The sequence below is a fragment of the Grammomys surdaster genome, unplaced genomic scaffold (assembly GCF_004785775.1).
Source record: "Grammomys surdaster isolate TR1022 unplaced genomic scaffold, NIH_TR_1.0 374, whole genome shotgun sequence".
Lineage (NCBI taxonomy): Eukaryota > Metazoa > Chordata > Mammalia > Rodentia > Muridae > Grammomys > Grammomys surdaster.
In genome coordinates, this window is record NW_021604793.1 from 940,442 (window position 1) to 957,481 (window position 17,040).

The following is a 17,040-nucleotide window of genomic DNA, read 5'->3' on the forward strand; positions in this document are numbered from 1 at the left end:
ATGATGTGACCAAGTTCATATGTGTATCTGTGCTGGAATTACAGACATGTACTATCATGCCTGCTAAAACTCAAACCCTTTGTAATTTCCAGTAAACAGATTTTTTTTTTAATTTTAGAATACAGAAACATAAATCATTAAAAAAAAAAAGTGGGTACACAAGTGTAATTACTGCACTTGAGAGACCAGAGCCCAACCTGGATACATAGTGAGACATCACAAACAAAAAAAACCCCTATCATTACTTAATCATAAGAAGACTGGTCCTGCCGGGCAGTGGTGACACATGCCTTTAATCCCAGCACTTGGGAGGCAGAGGCAGGTGGATTTTTGAGTTCAAGGCCAGCCTGGTCTACAGAGTGAGTTCCAGTACAGCCAGGACTACACAGAGAAAAGAGAAAAGGAGAAGGAGAAGGAGAAGAAAAAGAAGAAGGAGGAGGAAGAGGAGGAAGAGGAGGAGGAGGAGGAGGAGGAGGAGGAGGAGGAGGAGGAGGAGGAGGAGACTGGTCCTAAGAATTAACAAAAAATTTTAATAGAGGCTTTGCCAAATTTAATAAGAAGAAACAGAGCTGATGATTATATAAAATAGCTAATATTTATAGAATAAATATTAGAATATTTATTCATAGAATAGCTAAAATTTAAAATATTGACAAGAGTAAAGAGGTGCTAGAGCAGCTGGAACACTCACATACCCCTGGTAGGAGTTCAAACTGATATACCTCTTTTGGAAAATACTCTTTGACAATCTCTTATGAAGGTCCACCTACACTTATTACCACATAAGCCCGAAATCCAAGAGAAATAAAAATATATCCACACAAATACTCAGGGCAGCTGTTTTGTAATACCCTGAATCATAGCCCACATGGATGTACACCAACTGATGACCAGAAAAAGAAGTTACAGTAGACCATTCAATGAGATCGGATTTGCGATAAGGAACAATGCATGCAAAAACATGGATGCGTTCGTTAACTTTCCGTGTTATGACTCAAAAGCCTTTTAGAACATTCTGGAGAAAGCAAACTTCAGGGATAGAAATCAGGCTGCTAGAAGCTGTGGTGGGTTAGGGAGAACTACTACGAAGACTCCGAAGGAACTTGTTGGAATAAAAATGTCTAAATCCGCTGGGCAGTGGTGGCGCAGGCTTTTAATCCCAGCACTTGGGAGGCAGAGGCAGGCGGATTTCTGAGTTCGAGGCCAGCCTGGTCTACAGAGTGAGTTCCAGGACAGCCAGGGCTACACAGAGAAACCCTCTCTCGAAAAAAACAAAAAAAAAACAAAACAAAATGTCTAAATCGTACAGGTATAAAGGTAACATGACTGTGTTCTGTGTATGTCGGCTTCCTCAGCTCTGGGATTGCAGGAACTACATGTCTGGCTTTCTATAGCAGTATGGTGGTGGGGATCCAAATGCAAGACCCTTTGCTCATGCTGCATGCATCTTCTCAGAAGAGCCACATCCCCACCTCCCCAGCCTTGTCATAGGTAGTTTTATTCTAAATAATGTAGTTTTGCTCTAAGTGATGTCTGTACTAGGGAGGAGGCATGGACCAAAGCATGGAAGCCAGGAGGGAGGCTATGACAGTGCTGTGTGAGAGACTACAGTGGCCAGCGACCCAGAGTGGAGGAACCAAGGGTATGCGCTGGGTTCCATTTGAATCTCTGGAGTGAGACAAGTTAAAATCATGGAGGAAAGAGAGACATGAGGGAGTCTGGGGCACAGTGTGAAGGTTGGCAGGAGACTTGGAGTTTGTGGTGATTGGGTAAGGGAGTGATAGGAGGTAGATAGAAAAGAGGCAAGAAAGAAATTGCTTGGGATACCCTGATTTTATTTACCACTAAAAGGGATCTGGACTTTGTAGTCTGTTTAGTCACTGGAACTCACCCAATGGTTTTAGTAGGAGGGTAATTGATCAAGCCCATGTTCCCAAAGATAATTAGAAGCAGTAATGTGGAGTGTGGACTGAAGGGAGACATTGGAAGTCAGAAGAAACTCTGTAGAACTTTCTGATTTTTAGGGGATGGCCCAGTACAGTGAAGAAAGCCAGGCTACCACTCTTACAGATCGAACGGTCCACACTTCACAACGCAGATGCTTAAGTATTAATTCTCTGTGCCTGCAAATATATGATAGCGGGGAATGTGTTCCCAGCAGCACACACAGGAATAATGCCGGATGAAGGCATAGGTCTACTGCTGCAACTGTCAGCATCATGTGTCACTGTTCCCAAAGAGCACAGGATGGACAAGACGACCCAGGAGTCCTGGTCTCATGTTGCCCAGGCTGGCCTTATGTACACAACGTCTCTATGGCTGGTTTTGAACTCTTGTTCTTCCTGTCTCTGCTAAGATCACAGACATTTGACAGCATGACCAGCTGTCTTAGAATCCCCTTTTATTGGGGAGACTCCTTACAGAGCAACCCTGACTTCATTTTGCTTTAACAAAATGTAGTTTTGGGGGAGGTCAGGGCAGTAGTGAGCTGTTCATGTTTGAGACAGAGTCTTTTGTAGTGTAGTCTGGCTTCAAACTCTGTGCAACCAGGCCTGGCCTGGAACCTCTCATCTTCTTGCTTTCTACCTCCCAAAAGCTGGGATTGCAGCCACCATGCTCAGTAAAAATGCAGTTTCTTTTGCAGTTGAACATTGGTACAAGAACTAAAAGGACCCTCAAAGACAGGAAGATGGCAGTCAACTTAATGAACAAACTGTACTGACAGGAGTCAGAAGGAAGGCAGTGAACAAAGCTAGGGAATGTGCCAGAAGCCTCAGGCCAGCCGCTCCCCAGCTACTTCCTTAGGTAGAGGCTTTAAGTTGGGGGTTGTCTTCTTCCCAGCACCATAGGGAAACCCGACAGAGGCCTCACCAGTCTTTCCAGGCAGGGAGTTCCCTGCCAAAGCAAACAATCCCAGTTCTCCGATTGTGCTTGGGCTGGGGTAGGGGAAAACAAAGATCTCTTTCTTTTCTTCCCCAGTGCTATGGCTGCAGCCAAAGGCGGTGTTTACACAATCTTCCCTGGTGAAGAATTTGTTCCTTTTCTCTCTAGGTTGCAGCTGGAAAAGATTGAGTTCCTCCTTGCTGTTCCTTATCCCCGTGTCTCTGGGCAGGAAAGGTGCCCACTACTTGACCTTCCCACCCTAGAGATGTCAGCACACTCAGGAGTAAGCTCTAGGGATAGGACAGGGGAGTTTGACAGCCCATCAGGCTGGAGACAGAGAAGAGCTCAGAAGCCCAGCTTCTGTCTCAGCTTCCAATTCTCTTCATCCTCTTCCATTTCCTACATTTCTCAGGTAAACTTCTACAAGAGTCAAATGATCAAATCCCAGGGCAGATTTGGATTATTCTGAAAAGATGATAGCAGGTTAGTAGGTAAAGTGCTTTCTAGAACTTTTTCTTTTCGTCTTCAGTGTATTCCTAGCTAGATCTAGCAGGGCAAGTGTCTCTCCACATCCCCTAAACAAAAGCAAGGAGGGGAAAGAAGAGTGATAGAGTCTAATTTTAGTGCTGGCAGAGAATCCTAGTGTTAAGTTACTCTTGGTAAACTGGTAACTAAGAAACAGCAGAGAGAGAGAATTTACAGTCTAGCTTTCCAACAAGTCATTTTAAATCCTAATTTTGTGCTGCGTCTGCAGCTCAATGGTAGAACATATGCTTAGCCTGGTGATGCCCTGGGTTCAACCTCCAGAACCAAAATTAAAGCGCAGAAAAAGAAAAGCAGATTAAAGCTGTAATAATTTCATTTATTCTGTGGCGTCTCAGGGAGGCAGACGCAACCTCATTTCATAAGGGAAGGAACACGCAGCACAGGAAGATAACAAAAGCCCAGTGAGTAACTTGAGTCCAGGATTCTGGAACTTTCAACCCAGATTCCACAGGGTCAAACTATTTTCTGAAAGCAGCGTGAGTCTTTTATGGTTTTAGGTTTTTGCGGTTCTAGGGATTGAACCCGGGGCCTGGTTCATGCTATGTAAGTGTTCCACCACTAGAGAACATATCCAGCCCTCGAGTCTTTTTTACTGAGTAAACTTTCCCTGCTGTAAAGTTTTTCCCTGCCTCAAATCCCTATTGACTGTTGCCCTGTTGCTAAGGGAGCCAGGGCTAGCTGTTTATGACTCTACTGCTATGTTTTGGAAACTTGAAGTTACTGCTTCAGGTGTTGGGAGATGTGGATGGAGAAGCCACAGGGAGCATACAAGAGCCACAGGTCTGCTTAACTCAGAAACCATTCCTTCACATTATACAAACACCTCACACCAGCCAACTTCCCCACCCCCACCTCAGCAAGATGTGCGGAGAGAGTCTTTCTGTAAAAGCAGCTCTGCAGTTCCTGGAAGGCCATAATCCACCATGGTTAAAAATATCTATCACAAGGGCAGAGTTCTGCCAGCTAAAGTAAGCGTGCTCAGAACCCCCAAGAAAATGACCAGTGTGGTAAAACAGACCAAGGAGCAGGAAAATGTACCTGTTTTCAAGATAGCCATGGGGATAGTAATTTTAAAAAGTCTTCAACCTCAGAAATTGTCCAGATTTCTTTTCTTTGTTTCCAATGACATCCTGGAGATTACAGTTGTATAATGCAAGGACAGGCATGTGCCACCATGCCTGGACAAGTGTTGTTTCTTTTTTTTTTTTTTTTTTTTTTTTTTGGTTTTTCCAGACAGGGTTTCTCTGTGTAGTCCTGGCTGTCCGGGAACTCACTCTGTAGACCAGCCTGGCCTCGAACTCAGAAATCTGCCTGCCTCTGCCTCCCAAGTACTGGGATTAAAGGCATGTGCCATCACCGCCTGGCCCTATTCACCTTTCTTGTGCTGCATTAGATCCAGGGAAATTAGGAAGCAACTTGCTGTCTGGGCTGGGCTTTTTTTTTTCTGGAGGTTCTGAGAAAAATGAATTTGTTTTACCTGTTGACAGTCTTTTCTTGCAGTTGTGAGATGTTCTGACCAATAGTCAGGATGTCATCCTCAGCAGAGAGACTACTTTCTATCTTTGCAAATGGTCCTCTCTAGCTACAAAGCAAGCAATAGTCCATTAGATCCCTTCCTCAAGTCTGATTTCCTCTAACACTGATTGTGTGAGAAAGCTCTGTGCTGTTAATGTGACCGGATGTGGCCCACGAAGCCTCCCAGTACCTAAGCAGGGAAGTAGTGTCAAATGCACAAGTTCTGGGGAGTAGGGCATATTTAAAGAGTCACGAGGAATGAAACAAGAGGCTTTGCACACATATACTAGGCAAATATTCTACCTTAGAGCTATAACATCAGGTCTTTTATCATCTCCTGTTTCTGAAGCAGGGTCACACTACTACCTAGGTAGCCCTTAAACTTAAGATTCTTCCGCCTCAGCCTCCCAGTGTATGCCACCATGATCTTTTTAAAGGTTCATTTAAAAGAATTTTGCTTAGGGCTGCCAAAATGACTCAGTGGTTAACAGAGTACCTTTGATCCGCAGAACCCATGTAAAACAGCTGGACTCAGGAAGATGGCTCAGGGATAAGAGACACTTTCTGCCAAACTTGATGACCTAAATTCCATTCCTAGGCCCCACATGGTAGGAGAGAACTCATTCTTTCAAGTTGTCCTCTGACGTCTACATCAGTGCTATGGTCTACACCTCCCCCTCAAAAGAAATAGTGTAGTAGTGGCATTCATCTGTAATGGCAGCCCTTCTGCAGCCTGGAAACTCCAGGTCCAGTTAGCCTGGAGTGCTCCAGAGTCACAGAAACAAAAGGCGTGCTGCCTCAACAAGGTGGAGGAAGAGATGAGTCCACATGCATGCCACAACAGCGCTGAGTGAAGAAGACTCCTAGTAAGACATGTAAAATCTCTGCCTATCAAAGCAGTTAATCAAAAGAGGAGGAAAAAAATGATCCCTGTAGGGAAAAGGAAAAAACAGGAACGACGCACCTCTAACTGACTTTAGAGTACTAAGAGAGGCCAAGAAAGTCCTCCTGCCTTGTGCATAGTATTCTATAAACGGCTTTTCCTATTTCTAAAGTGTCCACTTGGTCACAATGTACTAATACCCACAGTGTCTTGAAGTAAATGTTTGTGATGGTTTGTATATGCTTGGGCCAGGGAGTGGCAGGATTAGAAGGTGTGTCACTGTGAGTGTGGGTTATAAGACCTTCATCCTAGCTGCCTGGAAGTCAGTATTCTGCTAGCATTTTCAGATGTAGAACTCTCAGCTCCTCTTGCACCATGCCAGCCTGAATGCTGCCATGTTCCCGATTTGATAATGGACTTAACCTCTGAAGCTGTAAGCCAGCTCTAATTAAATGTCGTCTTTATAAGACTTACATTCGTCATAGTGTCTGTTCATAGCGGTAAAACCCTAACTAAGACAATGTTAAAAAAAAAAAAAAAGGTTTTTTTTTGTTTTTTTTTTTTTTGCTGTTGTTTGGTTTGGTTTTTGAGACAGGGTTTCTCTGTGTAGCCCTGGCTGTGCTAGAATTTGCTCTGCAGACAAGGCTGGCCTTGATCTCAGAGACCTGGCTGTCTCTGCCACCACTGCCTGGAAAAATAAGAAAACTTTCAAGAATACCTGGGGACTAACACATCTTCCCAGACTTTAGTTTTTCCTTACCACATGGTGAGAATACCAGGTTGAACAGTGGTGTGTGCTCAGAACAGACTGGGGAAAGGCAAGGTATTTTGAGATATGGTTCAATACAAAGTTTTATTGCTCAAAACTAGGACTACAGTGAAATTCCCCAACTGTTCTTCCCTTTTGCAGAATTAAGTAAAATGTTCCTTTCTCCCAGCTCCCTGATCGAAGGTCATAGCTGTTCTAGCTTCCTAGATACCAACTCAAGCTAAATCACAAGTGTTGCTGGTTGGTGGTTTGCTTGTGGTGATGCCTTTGAGAAAGCCATCCTGAGAAAGGAGCTGGGGTCAGGTTCCCTGTTACTGCTATGTAGCATTCCGATGAGTTTGTTTTTAAGACAGGGTTCCTCTGTGTAGCCCTGACTGTCCTAGAACTTGCTCTGTAGATCAGGTTGGCCTCGAACTCAGGAATCTGTCAGCCTCAGGAATCTTGTCATCACCACAAGCAAACCACCAACCAGCAACACTTGTGATTTAGCTTGAGTTGGTATCTAGGAAGCTAGAACAGCTATGACCTTCGATCAGGGAGCTGGGAGAAAGGAACATTTTACTTAATTCTGCAAAAGGGAAGAACAGTTGAGGAATTTCACTGTAGTCCTAGTTTTGAGCAACAAAACTTTGTATCCAACTTTAATCCCAAGTGCTGGGATTAAACGTGTGCATTACATCACCAAGCCCAGTTTAATATTTAGATGACTTTCAAAGGGCATCATTGCTTCCTTCGATAGCTCAGCCGGTAGAACGGAGGACTGTAGGCATGTGTCTGTGGCTCAAAGGGCATCATTTACTTCTACTGACCCTTTAAGAAGAGGAAAGCAGGTCTCTACCTGCAGCATCTCTGGGTTCATTCCTAAGCACCTTTCCTGTCATATTACAAAATTCCCTTCCTTATGAAGAGAGAGCTGCCTAGAAAAGGGCTCAAACAGTGAAACCCGGGAAGAATAAGAAAACAAATTAAAATCAGCATATTAAAAATTGTCAACACTGTCCCTTTTGAACACTCCAAGTATTATACCTCCTTGCAGAATTCCTGTGATGAGAAATGCTACTCCTGTTTACAGATGGGAAAAACAGAAGTCCTGGAAAGTTACTGGTTAGAGCTGGTTAGTGTTACAAGAGAAATCAGTTCCTGAGACTTCTTGATTTCAAATCATGGGCTATTTTAAAAATCAGGCCAAGCAGAAACCAAGGTTATGAAAGTTGGACAGATCTTTAGAAAACCTGCTCTTAAATCTATTACTAAACACAACACACCTTCACCCCAAGTTGTTGGCAACTTGGGGGTTCCAATGAGTATCTCTTGGGGCCTCAGCTGAGAGGAGCTGGTTGTCTTGAGGACTGAATAAATCTGCAAGTGTCTACAGAGCCATCTCATTAACACCTAAGAATAAAAACACGTAGGCCACAGAGCTTTGCTCTCTCCAAAAGGCTCACTCAGCTCAATTCAGTTCCAGGATCAAGAAGGAAATAAAATAAGACAAAAGAGCCTCCCATCATGTTTCAAATTCAAGTGACCAAACCAAAGGAAGGGCTACTGTTTACTTCTAAGTATATAGATACTTCGTATCAACTTTTGCCTAGGGACAAATGTCTGCCCCATAGTCCAGAAAAAGAGTTAACTGCAGACAGTGTATAACTCTGGAACCAAACCTCTTATTCCCCTCCACCCTTTAAGCACAGTATCAAAGTCAAGGACGATGGGCATGTATCTGCTGGTGGCTTTTGTGTACACTTGTGCTCATATGTAGATGCCAGAAGCCCACATCCATGATTGTCCATCTTAGTTTCCAATACAGGTCTTAGGTTTAAGACAGTTTCATGTAGCCCAGGCTAACCTTAAACTCCCCATATAGCAGAGGATGGCCTTGAGTTGGACTTTTCTATCTCAGCCTCCTAAATGCTGGTAGGATAAGCCTACAATACCATGCCTGGTTTTCTGATTGTACACCTTAACAAGACTGATTGAAAAATAAAGCATTATGGTCACCTAGACTATCATTCCTATTAAAAAAAAATTACTTACGTGTTGCATGTGCACACACATAAAAGTCCCTATGTACATGAATCCACGATTCACCATAGATGAGTATTATAAAGGGGATATGATGTGTTCTATAGCTCTTTACATGCATTCATGCTCATTTGACTGAGGATAGACGGATATTAGAAAACAGCTTCATAAAGAAGGGAGCATTTAAGCCAAGTCTTTCATGACATAGAAACTCTGAAGAAGAGGAAACTGAGGAAAGCAAGGACAAGGTTGGAAGACATAGGAAGGCCAGGAAGGCATTTTAAAGTACATTCTGGGTAAAGTATGGGGGGGTCAAAAGACAATATGTATGCTACTACACAACTGCAGTCCTCATTACTTGAGAGACTTGAGGCCAGCCTGGGCAATGAGGCAATACTTAGGGATGGTAGCTCACACCTGTAGTCCCAGCATGGAGAGGTTTTGGGTCTGCTTGGCAGTAGTCTAGCATTGGCCAAGAACAATAAAATGGGCTTGAGGCAGGAATCTAACATTGGGCCATGACAAGGAAGTAAGTTTAGGCAGGAATCTAATTTTAGGTTAAAACAGGGAAGTAATTTCAGGCAGGAATCTAAATCTTGGGCTAGAACAAGGAAGGCATGAATATGACCGTGGGCTAGGACAGGGAAGTAGGCTCAGATATTTTGGTCATCCTGATAAGCCCTGAGAAACAGTGATCACAGGACTTTGTTTATTGCTTTGCTTGTTCTTTGACTATTGTGTTTACTGTCTTGCTTGCTCCTTGATTGGCATCTATTGTATTTCTAGTTCCTCAACCTAGAACTAATCTTAATACTTGCATGTAATTAAAATGGTATAAAAGCAGATTGGGGAAAAAATAAACCTGCCTTCAGTCTCAGAACTGGCTGGGGTCATGCTGTAGTCGTCTGTCTCTTTCTTTTTAATCCTCACTCCTACCCAGGAGAACCTGTTGACTGACTGAGCTGGCTCCGTTATCCCAGGGTTCAGAAGGCAGGGATAAGAGGACGATTAGAGTTTGATCTACAAAATTCTAGGCCAGTGAGGTATGTGACACGTGTGAATTTTGAGTTGGTAAATGACAAAATCAGTTCTGTTCTTAAGGGAAGGTTTACCTGGCATTCAGTAGAAGTCAATGTTGGAAGAAACTGGAAGTAGGCTGACAGTTAAGAGGTGCACACAACTGACCAGATGAGTGACAAAAAGGGCCTGGGCCAGAATCGTGACAGTGACAGGTAACAAACCCATTTTAAGCACCAACCCCAATCTTCCAAGGCAAGTAGCAGGTCATACCAGGTATTATTATTGAAAAGGACAGCTGTTTTTAATAGAACTTTCCTGAAACAAAGAATTAAAGAATACATCCAAGGGCTGGAGAGATGGCTCAGCAGTTAAGAGCACCAGCTGCTCTTCCAGAGGACCTGAGTTCAATTCCCAGCACCCACATGGCAGTTCACAACAGACTATAATTGTAGTCCTATGGAATCTGCTGTCTTCTTCTGGTGTGCAGATGTACATGCAGACAAAACACCCACATACATAAAATACATTTAAAAAAGTCTAAAAAAAAAAAAAAAGAGAGAGACCAAGCCCAGCCATATCCCTGCAGAGTGTAGAACCTCACCACGCTGGCCTTGTACTCTCACCAAGGCACTCTGCCAACTGTGGAGAAGAAATATACACAGGAGACTCAAGAAACATCTTATTAATACAGTATTTATTTGTCTTCTCTCTGTCAAACCCTGAGCCAAGCACTTTCCCCAGACTTCTTGGGGAGTTACAGGAAAAGGAACATACAGGGCAGACGAGACACAAAAGAACTATGGGAGGTGGAAGTGGAGACGGCTGCTTCACATGGCGAAGAGGATGAGAAAGGCCACCATTAGGCAAAAGAGGCCCATGGCCTCTGAGAGGGCAAAGCCCAGAATCGCGTAGGAGAAGAGTTGTTGCTTCAGAGAAGGGTTCCTGGGAAGGAGGAGAGAAGACTGAATTTCTAGTCCACACAAGGAAAAGGACAAATGTCTAAGGTGCTAATTCTCCTAGAGAATTCCCTTCAAGCTTATTTGTAAGAAGATCCATCTGGGGGACGCCGTTGTACCCAAACTCTAGCACTAAGGTTTCAACAGGGGGTAAAACAAGGTAGAGGTGGACAATCTTAGATGCTGTTAACAGCCTGTGTGCAAACATCACCTTCCTCAGTGATCTCTCCTACCGTAGTAAGTTAGAACTACAGGCCTGAATACTTAACATTCAAGGCCAGAACAGAACGGAGAATACTCATTATGGCTGGCTCTTTCTCAAGCAGCAGAACCCTAACAGGACACAGAAGCCAAACTGCAGATGGGCTGCGGCTCACACCCTGTGTGTACCAGAACGCTACGGGCAGAACACCGTTACAGAAAGCAGGAGAGAAAGGCAAAGGGATAACTTTCTTTGGTCATCTGAAAATAGTCAAGATTTTTTTTTTTTAATGGTTTTGGTTTTTGGTACAGGGTTTCTCTGTAGCCCTGGCTGCCCTGAAATTCCATCTGTAGACCAAATGCTGCAATTAAAGGTGTGTGCCACCACAGCTTTGATTTTGTGCTTTAAGATGCTGAATGGTATTTATGCTATATTTATAATATGAATCCAAATAGGACAACTGTGTGCTAACTTTGCAAAGTCAATAGATAATTTTCATTTTCCTTACATTGGTAGCTACAGAAGTCTTATGGGCAAGGTAAATCAACACAAACTCTTAGCAGAATTGTGAACACAAAAGTAATCAGGCTTCCTGTTTAATGCAAATTCTGAAAAAAATAACCCTATTTCCCCAGACATTAAGATAACCTGCTGGTCTCTAGAGGATTAATTTAGTTCTTCAGTGACTTGTCCAGAGGTGGCAGAGACTAAATAGTCCCAGGTGTCTAGGACCGGCAGGCTGGTAGCAGAGGCAGCTGTCCCAGGAGCAAGAGCGACTCCCTGAGATGAGGAAAACAGTAAGGCTAAGGCACTGACTGGGTCGAGCCCAGGGATGGCAGCCTTCTCTGTAAGGGCCAGAGTTTTCACTTGAGGCTTTGGGATCACAGAGTCTATTATCCTAACATTTATTCTAGAGTGTGATAAAGCACACTGACACACACAGAGCCAGCACCTTAGACTCTGTTGCTCCCTTGTAACAACATAGAAAACCTCTTCTTGCTACTTTTAAAAGTACTTTTAAAGAATGTAAGAACTAGGTGTTCATCCTAGCACTGGGGAAACAGCCGTCTGAGACAGCCAGGGCCACACAGTTTAACTGAACCATAGAAAACCAGGCTGTGGTCAAACTATAGCACTCAAACCTGGATTGCCAGTCCCTGCTCTGTACTACAGCTGCTCAACAGAACTTCAGCGACGTGCATCTGCTACACTTGCACTGCTAACTAAAGTTGTCTCCAGCTCCCAAGCACTTGGAATTTCAGGACAGAGTAACTGAAAACCTCAATTTTATGTTGAGACAGGATCTGATATAGACTAGGCTAGCCTGAACTCACCATGTAGCCCAGGCTAACCCAGAGCTGCTGATTGTTCTGCCTTTGTCTCACAACTGTTGGCATTACAGGTCTATATTACCACACCTAGCATAGTATTCATAGTAGTGTTCATATTTTTAAAAATTAAAGCAAGGTGTGGCTGTACATGCCCCTTAATGTCAACATTCAAGGAGGCAGAGACAAGCAGGGCTCTGAGTTCTAGGCCAACTAGGGTAACATAATGAGGAAACAAAAATTAATATTTACTCATTTAGGTGTGGGTATATATGCATGTGTGTACTCCCATGTGTGTGAACACATGCACACGGAGGCACAAGTTGGTTTACTCTTATCTCAAACAAAACCCAGAAATTTAAATAAAAAGTAATAGCATTGAGCTAGTGGCCTCTGCACAGGACAGTGCAGCTCTAGGCCCGTCCTTTGGACCACCCGACAGAGCCAACAGAGGGCCCAGGTACCCTTACCTGGCATAGCCAATGATGAGACTCCCAAAAACAGTCCCAATCCCTGCCCCAGAGCCAGCCACCCCAACTGTAGCAGCCCCAGCTCCAATGAACTTGGCCGCTGTGTCGATGTCCCGTGAAACAGTGCTGGTTTGGAAGCTGCGGGTAGGGATAAGCGAGGTCAGAGGCTGCTGGACCACCAAGCTCCTGAGGCTCTGTGACAAAGGCAGATAGAAGGCAGGGGTTTTGTTATCAGTGCTCTGTTTTGCTTTGGAAACACTGTACTATTTCAAACTGCTAGGCTGTCAAATCTAATGTTCCTCCCTCAATGGAAAAAAATCATTTAATTCCCTGAAAACCTCCCTAAAATGCTGGCAAGATAACTTTTTAATGTAGGGGGTGGAGTTCAAATGCCTCCATGACTTCAGTATGGTCTAGAAGTGTTAAGTTTGAGACATGAGCCTGTTCTTGTCCCCCAAAACATGGTCAGCAGATCAGGCCTAATAATGGAAGTTGACAGAGGTCCACCAAAGCAAGAACTACCAGGGGCAATCACTAACACAGAGAGTATTCACTGCCTTCCATTTCTACCTAGAGCCAAAGGCCTGATCCTTCCTTCCTGTACATCAGTCTGTGGTGATTGTCCTCAGCACTCCCCCTACTGGTCCTGGGAGGTAACCCTCTTTACCCCTCCCCCCAAACCACAGTCCCAACTCCACCTCTAGGTACCTCATTTGTTGGCATCTGTGGTCGCTTCAACTCCACCGCAGACAGCGGACGACTCAGCAGCTGAGAGGTGCTCCTGATCTAGGGGAATGACAAGGGCAGGAAGGTCAGGAAGGCTGTGGAGGTGACTTTCAGAAGCATGTCACTGCATCCAGTAGGATGTTCTCTGACGCTCCTTCCAGTCTTTCAAATTTACCCAGAACCTTGAGTCAGTCTTTCTATGTGTTTAGGAGACAGGCAGACACCTTTAATCCAGCACTCAGGAAGTAGAGGAAGGCAGATCTCTACGTATTCCAGGTCAGCCAGGGCTACACAGAGAGACCATGTCTCAAAGCAATAATAATAAAATAATATAAATGATGATAATAATATGACTAGAGAGATGCCTTAGAGGTTAAGAGCATTAGTAGAGACCCACGTTCAATTTCCAACACCCACACAGTGGCTCACAACCATCCATAACTCCAGCCGCAGGAGCTCCAGCACTCTCTTCTGATCTCCTTGGGTACTAGGCACACATGTAGTACACACATCATATATGTAAGGAAAAACACTCATACACATGACACAATTTCCTACCAAAAAAAAAAAAAAATCTTTAAACCTAAAAGACACAGAAATCTTGCTATGTTGCCCAAGCTGACCTTGAAGCCCCAGGCTAAGGAACCCTCCTGTGATAGTGTCCCCGGTACTCGGACTTCACACATGCAGTATCACTCCTTGTGTGAACAAATTCTGAATTCAGGGCCATTGTCTTGCTTTTCAGGTTTTGCTTTAAGGAAAGAAAGTGTTCTTCCTTGCAGGGGCCATGGGAGGCTATACTTCTGCTGTACTCTTTTACCCTCTTGAGAATCAGAAGAAACGTAAGCTCCAGAAGTATCTGCTTCACTCAACAAGGGAGATATTTACTGGCAATAACTGCTCATAAGAAAGCCAAGGATTAGGGTATTCTTCCCTGAATATATGTATCTGCCTCTGGAAAATACACATGAAGAACCATGTTCAAATCTCACCTCATCCTGACAGCCTTTTCTCGTCAGCCCCAAGACTATGTATCTCTAAGATACATAGTAGACAACACCCAAGTCTTTACAGACAGAATTAAGATGCTTACATACCTCTTCTTGACAGGATCTCACGGTAGGCCACGCTGGTCTTAAATCTGTACCAACCAATCTTCCTGCCTCATCCTCCCAAGTTCTAGATTACAGACATGAGCCACTATGTGGCTTTTTTTTTTCTTCCTTTTTTTGTGCTAGGGACCAAACCCTGGGCTTTGTACATGCTAGGCAAGTACTCTCCACTGGGCTGTATCTCTATCTCTAGCCCTCTTGTGGTAACTTTCTTTTGTGTGTATTAGTGTTTTGCCTACGTGTATGTATGTGTACCTTATGGGTGCCTCGTGCTCACAGTGACCAGAAGATGACACTGGATCCCCCGAAACTGGAATTACAATGATTGTGAATGCCATGTGGATGCCAGGAACCAAACCCAAGTTGTTTACGAGAGTAACAGTGATCTTAACTGTTTAAGCAATCCATCTCTGCAACCCCAAATATTAACTTTCTTTTTTTTTTTTAAATTATTTATTTTTTAAGACACTGTAGCTGTCTTCAGACATACCATTACAGATAGTTGTGATCCACCACTATGTGGTTGCTGGGAATTGAACTCAGGACCTCTGGAAGAGCAGTCAATGCTCTTAACCACTGAGCCATCTCTCCAGCCCCCCCAAATATTAACTTTCTATCAGGTATGCAGTGTGAGGGCTAAGTTACTTCATGGTTCTCAGACTATTTCGTCACCTGTCAAATGGGTTCTGAGGAGTAAATGGGAAGATACAAACTGGTAAACAGTGTGAGTGCTTAGTAACTGGTACCCACCAACAGCATCACACCCTTTAACTTATGAACAGCTTCCACTATCTTACTCATTTTAAATTTCTAACATCCTGTTGATTCTGAACCTAACACTGTTCCAGAGTGTACTTGAGTTTCCTTCCCAGGCTTAAATTCCCAGCATAAAGTCCTAGCTAAGGCTTACTCAAGCAAGAGTCCCTAGACAATGTATACTCTATCCAAGCTATGTAACACACCATTTGCTTACTGTGTCTGGCTGGGTTCAAATACCATGAACATACAGTGAAATTACATGCTGTTGGATGTTAATTAACTGGCCTCCAGAGAATATGGACCGAGGAGTGCCTAGCAAACATTCACTCTACTATCGACCATAGCAAAAGGCCTTCTCTTTCACAGAATCTCATTCACCTTCCCCTAGCCCCTCTGCGAAGAACAAGGTGTAACAGGCACATCCAACTTATGGCCACAGACTGCAGGCACTCTAGGGAAGCTATGAAGGCAGCCCAGCACACTAGTACATGACAGTGTCATGTCCCTATACTTAAAGTTTGGACATCTCTGGCATTCTATGAAGAAACAAGGTGTCCTTTAAACTCCTTCCAGAAAATGTACTCACCAGGGAGCGGGTAGAGACGAACCTGGAGCAGGCATACATTTTCAGGGGTGAGGGGCCAAGGCAGGAGAGCTGGAAATAAGAAGCAACATTGTAAAAACTTTCCTTTGCTCGTTAAACTTCATCCTTACACCTGAGAAGGAGCTCTAGGAAGCTTAATTAGTGCAGACAGCCAAATGACAGACTTCATGTCATCACTACAGGTGACATCAGAATCCTGAAATCAAATCTTTTCATGGCCTGGACAAGTAGTCACTTGTTCCCTTTTTTAAGAGCCATTACCCATTTACACAGCCCCACGATTTGGGATTGTCAACGTTAATTTTCCCAGCATCCCTTGCTTTAGTCCTTTTTCTTCTTCTAGGTTCAAAAGCATCTCTTCCCTGGTCTCAGTGCCTAGACCTAGAAGCAATGTGTGGTGGCTCCAACACCTGTAATCCCAACACTCCAGAGGCAAGGGCAAGACTGCAAAAAGTTCTAGGCCAGGCTGAGCTAGAGTAAGACCTTGTTTCAAAACAAAAAGAACTAATATTCATTTTTATTGGGCAGAGTATTAGGAAGTATTAGGGCTAGAGCCCAAGACCTTAAGCATACAAGTCTAGTGCTGGCTGTATCTTCATCCCTACAGAATCCCTAAACTTTTGGGAGAGTTCTTTGAAGACAAAGTCACTGGAAGTTTTCCAACTATCTTTTTAGCATCTCACTCTTTAAAATACTGATCTCTAACTTTAACAGATACAGCCAATCCATGAGAAACCCTGGCATTAATCTAATAAGCATCAACTGTAAAATTTCATCATTCTATAAAGGGGTATTAAGTTTTGTATCCTTGAGATCCAAAGGAAGAATATGTAAGTTAAAGGTTTAGGACAGTGTTTTCCCCATGTGAAGTGAGAAGCCCACTTGAATTAGAATTATCTGAGAGGATGTGTGTGTGTGTGTGTGAGTGTCTATGTGCGTGCGCGTACGTGCATGTCACTGGGCCAGCAGCATGGCTCAGAGGGTAAGACCATGTACCCTATAAACCCAATAAAACAACTTTAATTCTTGGAGCACATAGTGGAAGAGGCACTTCTAAGAGCTGTCTTTTTTTTTTTTTTTAAAGGATTTTTATTTTATTTTATGCATATGAGTATACCACCATTGCTCTCTTCAGACACACCAGAAGAGGGCACCAGACTCCATTACAGATGGTTGTGAGCCACCATGTGGTTGCTGGGAATTGAACTCAGGACCTCTGGAAGAGCAGTTGGTGTTCTCAACCAC

The 17,040-nt window shown here is 43.7% G+C and overlaps 1 protein-coding gene across 1 annotated transcript in view; it reads right to left on the reverse strand.

The window, feature by feature from the left end:
* Positions 1 to 10,315: 10,315 nt before the first annotated feature.
* The window catches only part of Atp5mc2 (ATP synthase membrane subunit c locus 2), a 9,373-nt gene continuing 2,648 nt past the window's right edge, over positions 10,316 to 17,040 (reverse strand). Inside the window, exons 2-5 of the mRNA XM_028781120.1 lie at positions 15,778 to 15,846; positions 13,303 to 13,380; positions 12,595 to 12,788; positions 10,316 to 10,580 (exon numbers count right to left, since the gene is read on the reverse strand). Of these exons, the coding sequence (XP_028636953.1) occupies positions 10,466 to 10,580; positions 12,595 to 12,788; positions 13,303 to 13,380; positions 15,778 to 15,816 (426 nt within the window). The 5' untranslated portion in view covers positions 15,817 to 15,846 and the 3' untranslated portion in view covers positions 10,316 to 10,465. The remainder of the gene's footprint in view (positions 10,581 to 12,594; positions 12,789 to 13,302; positions 13,381 to 15,777; positions 15,847 to 17,040) is intronic.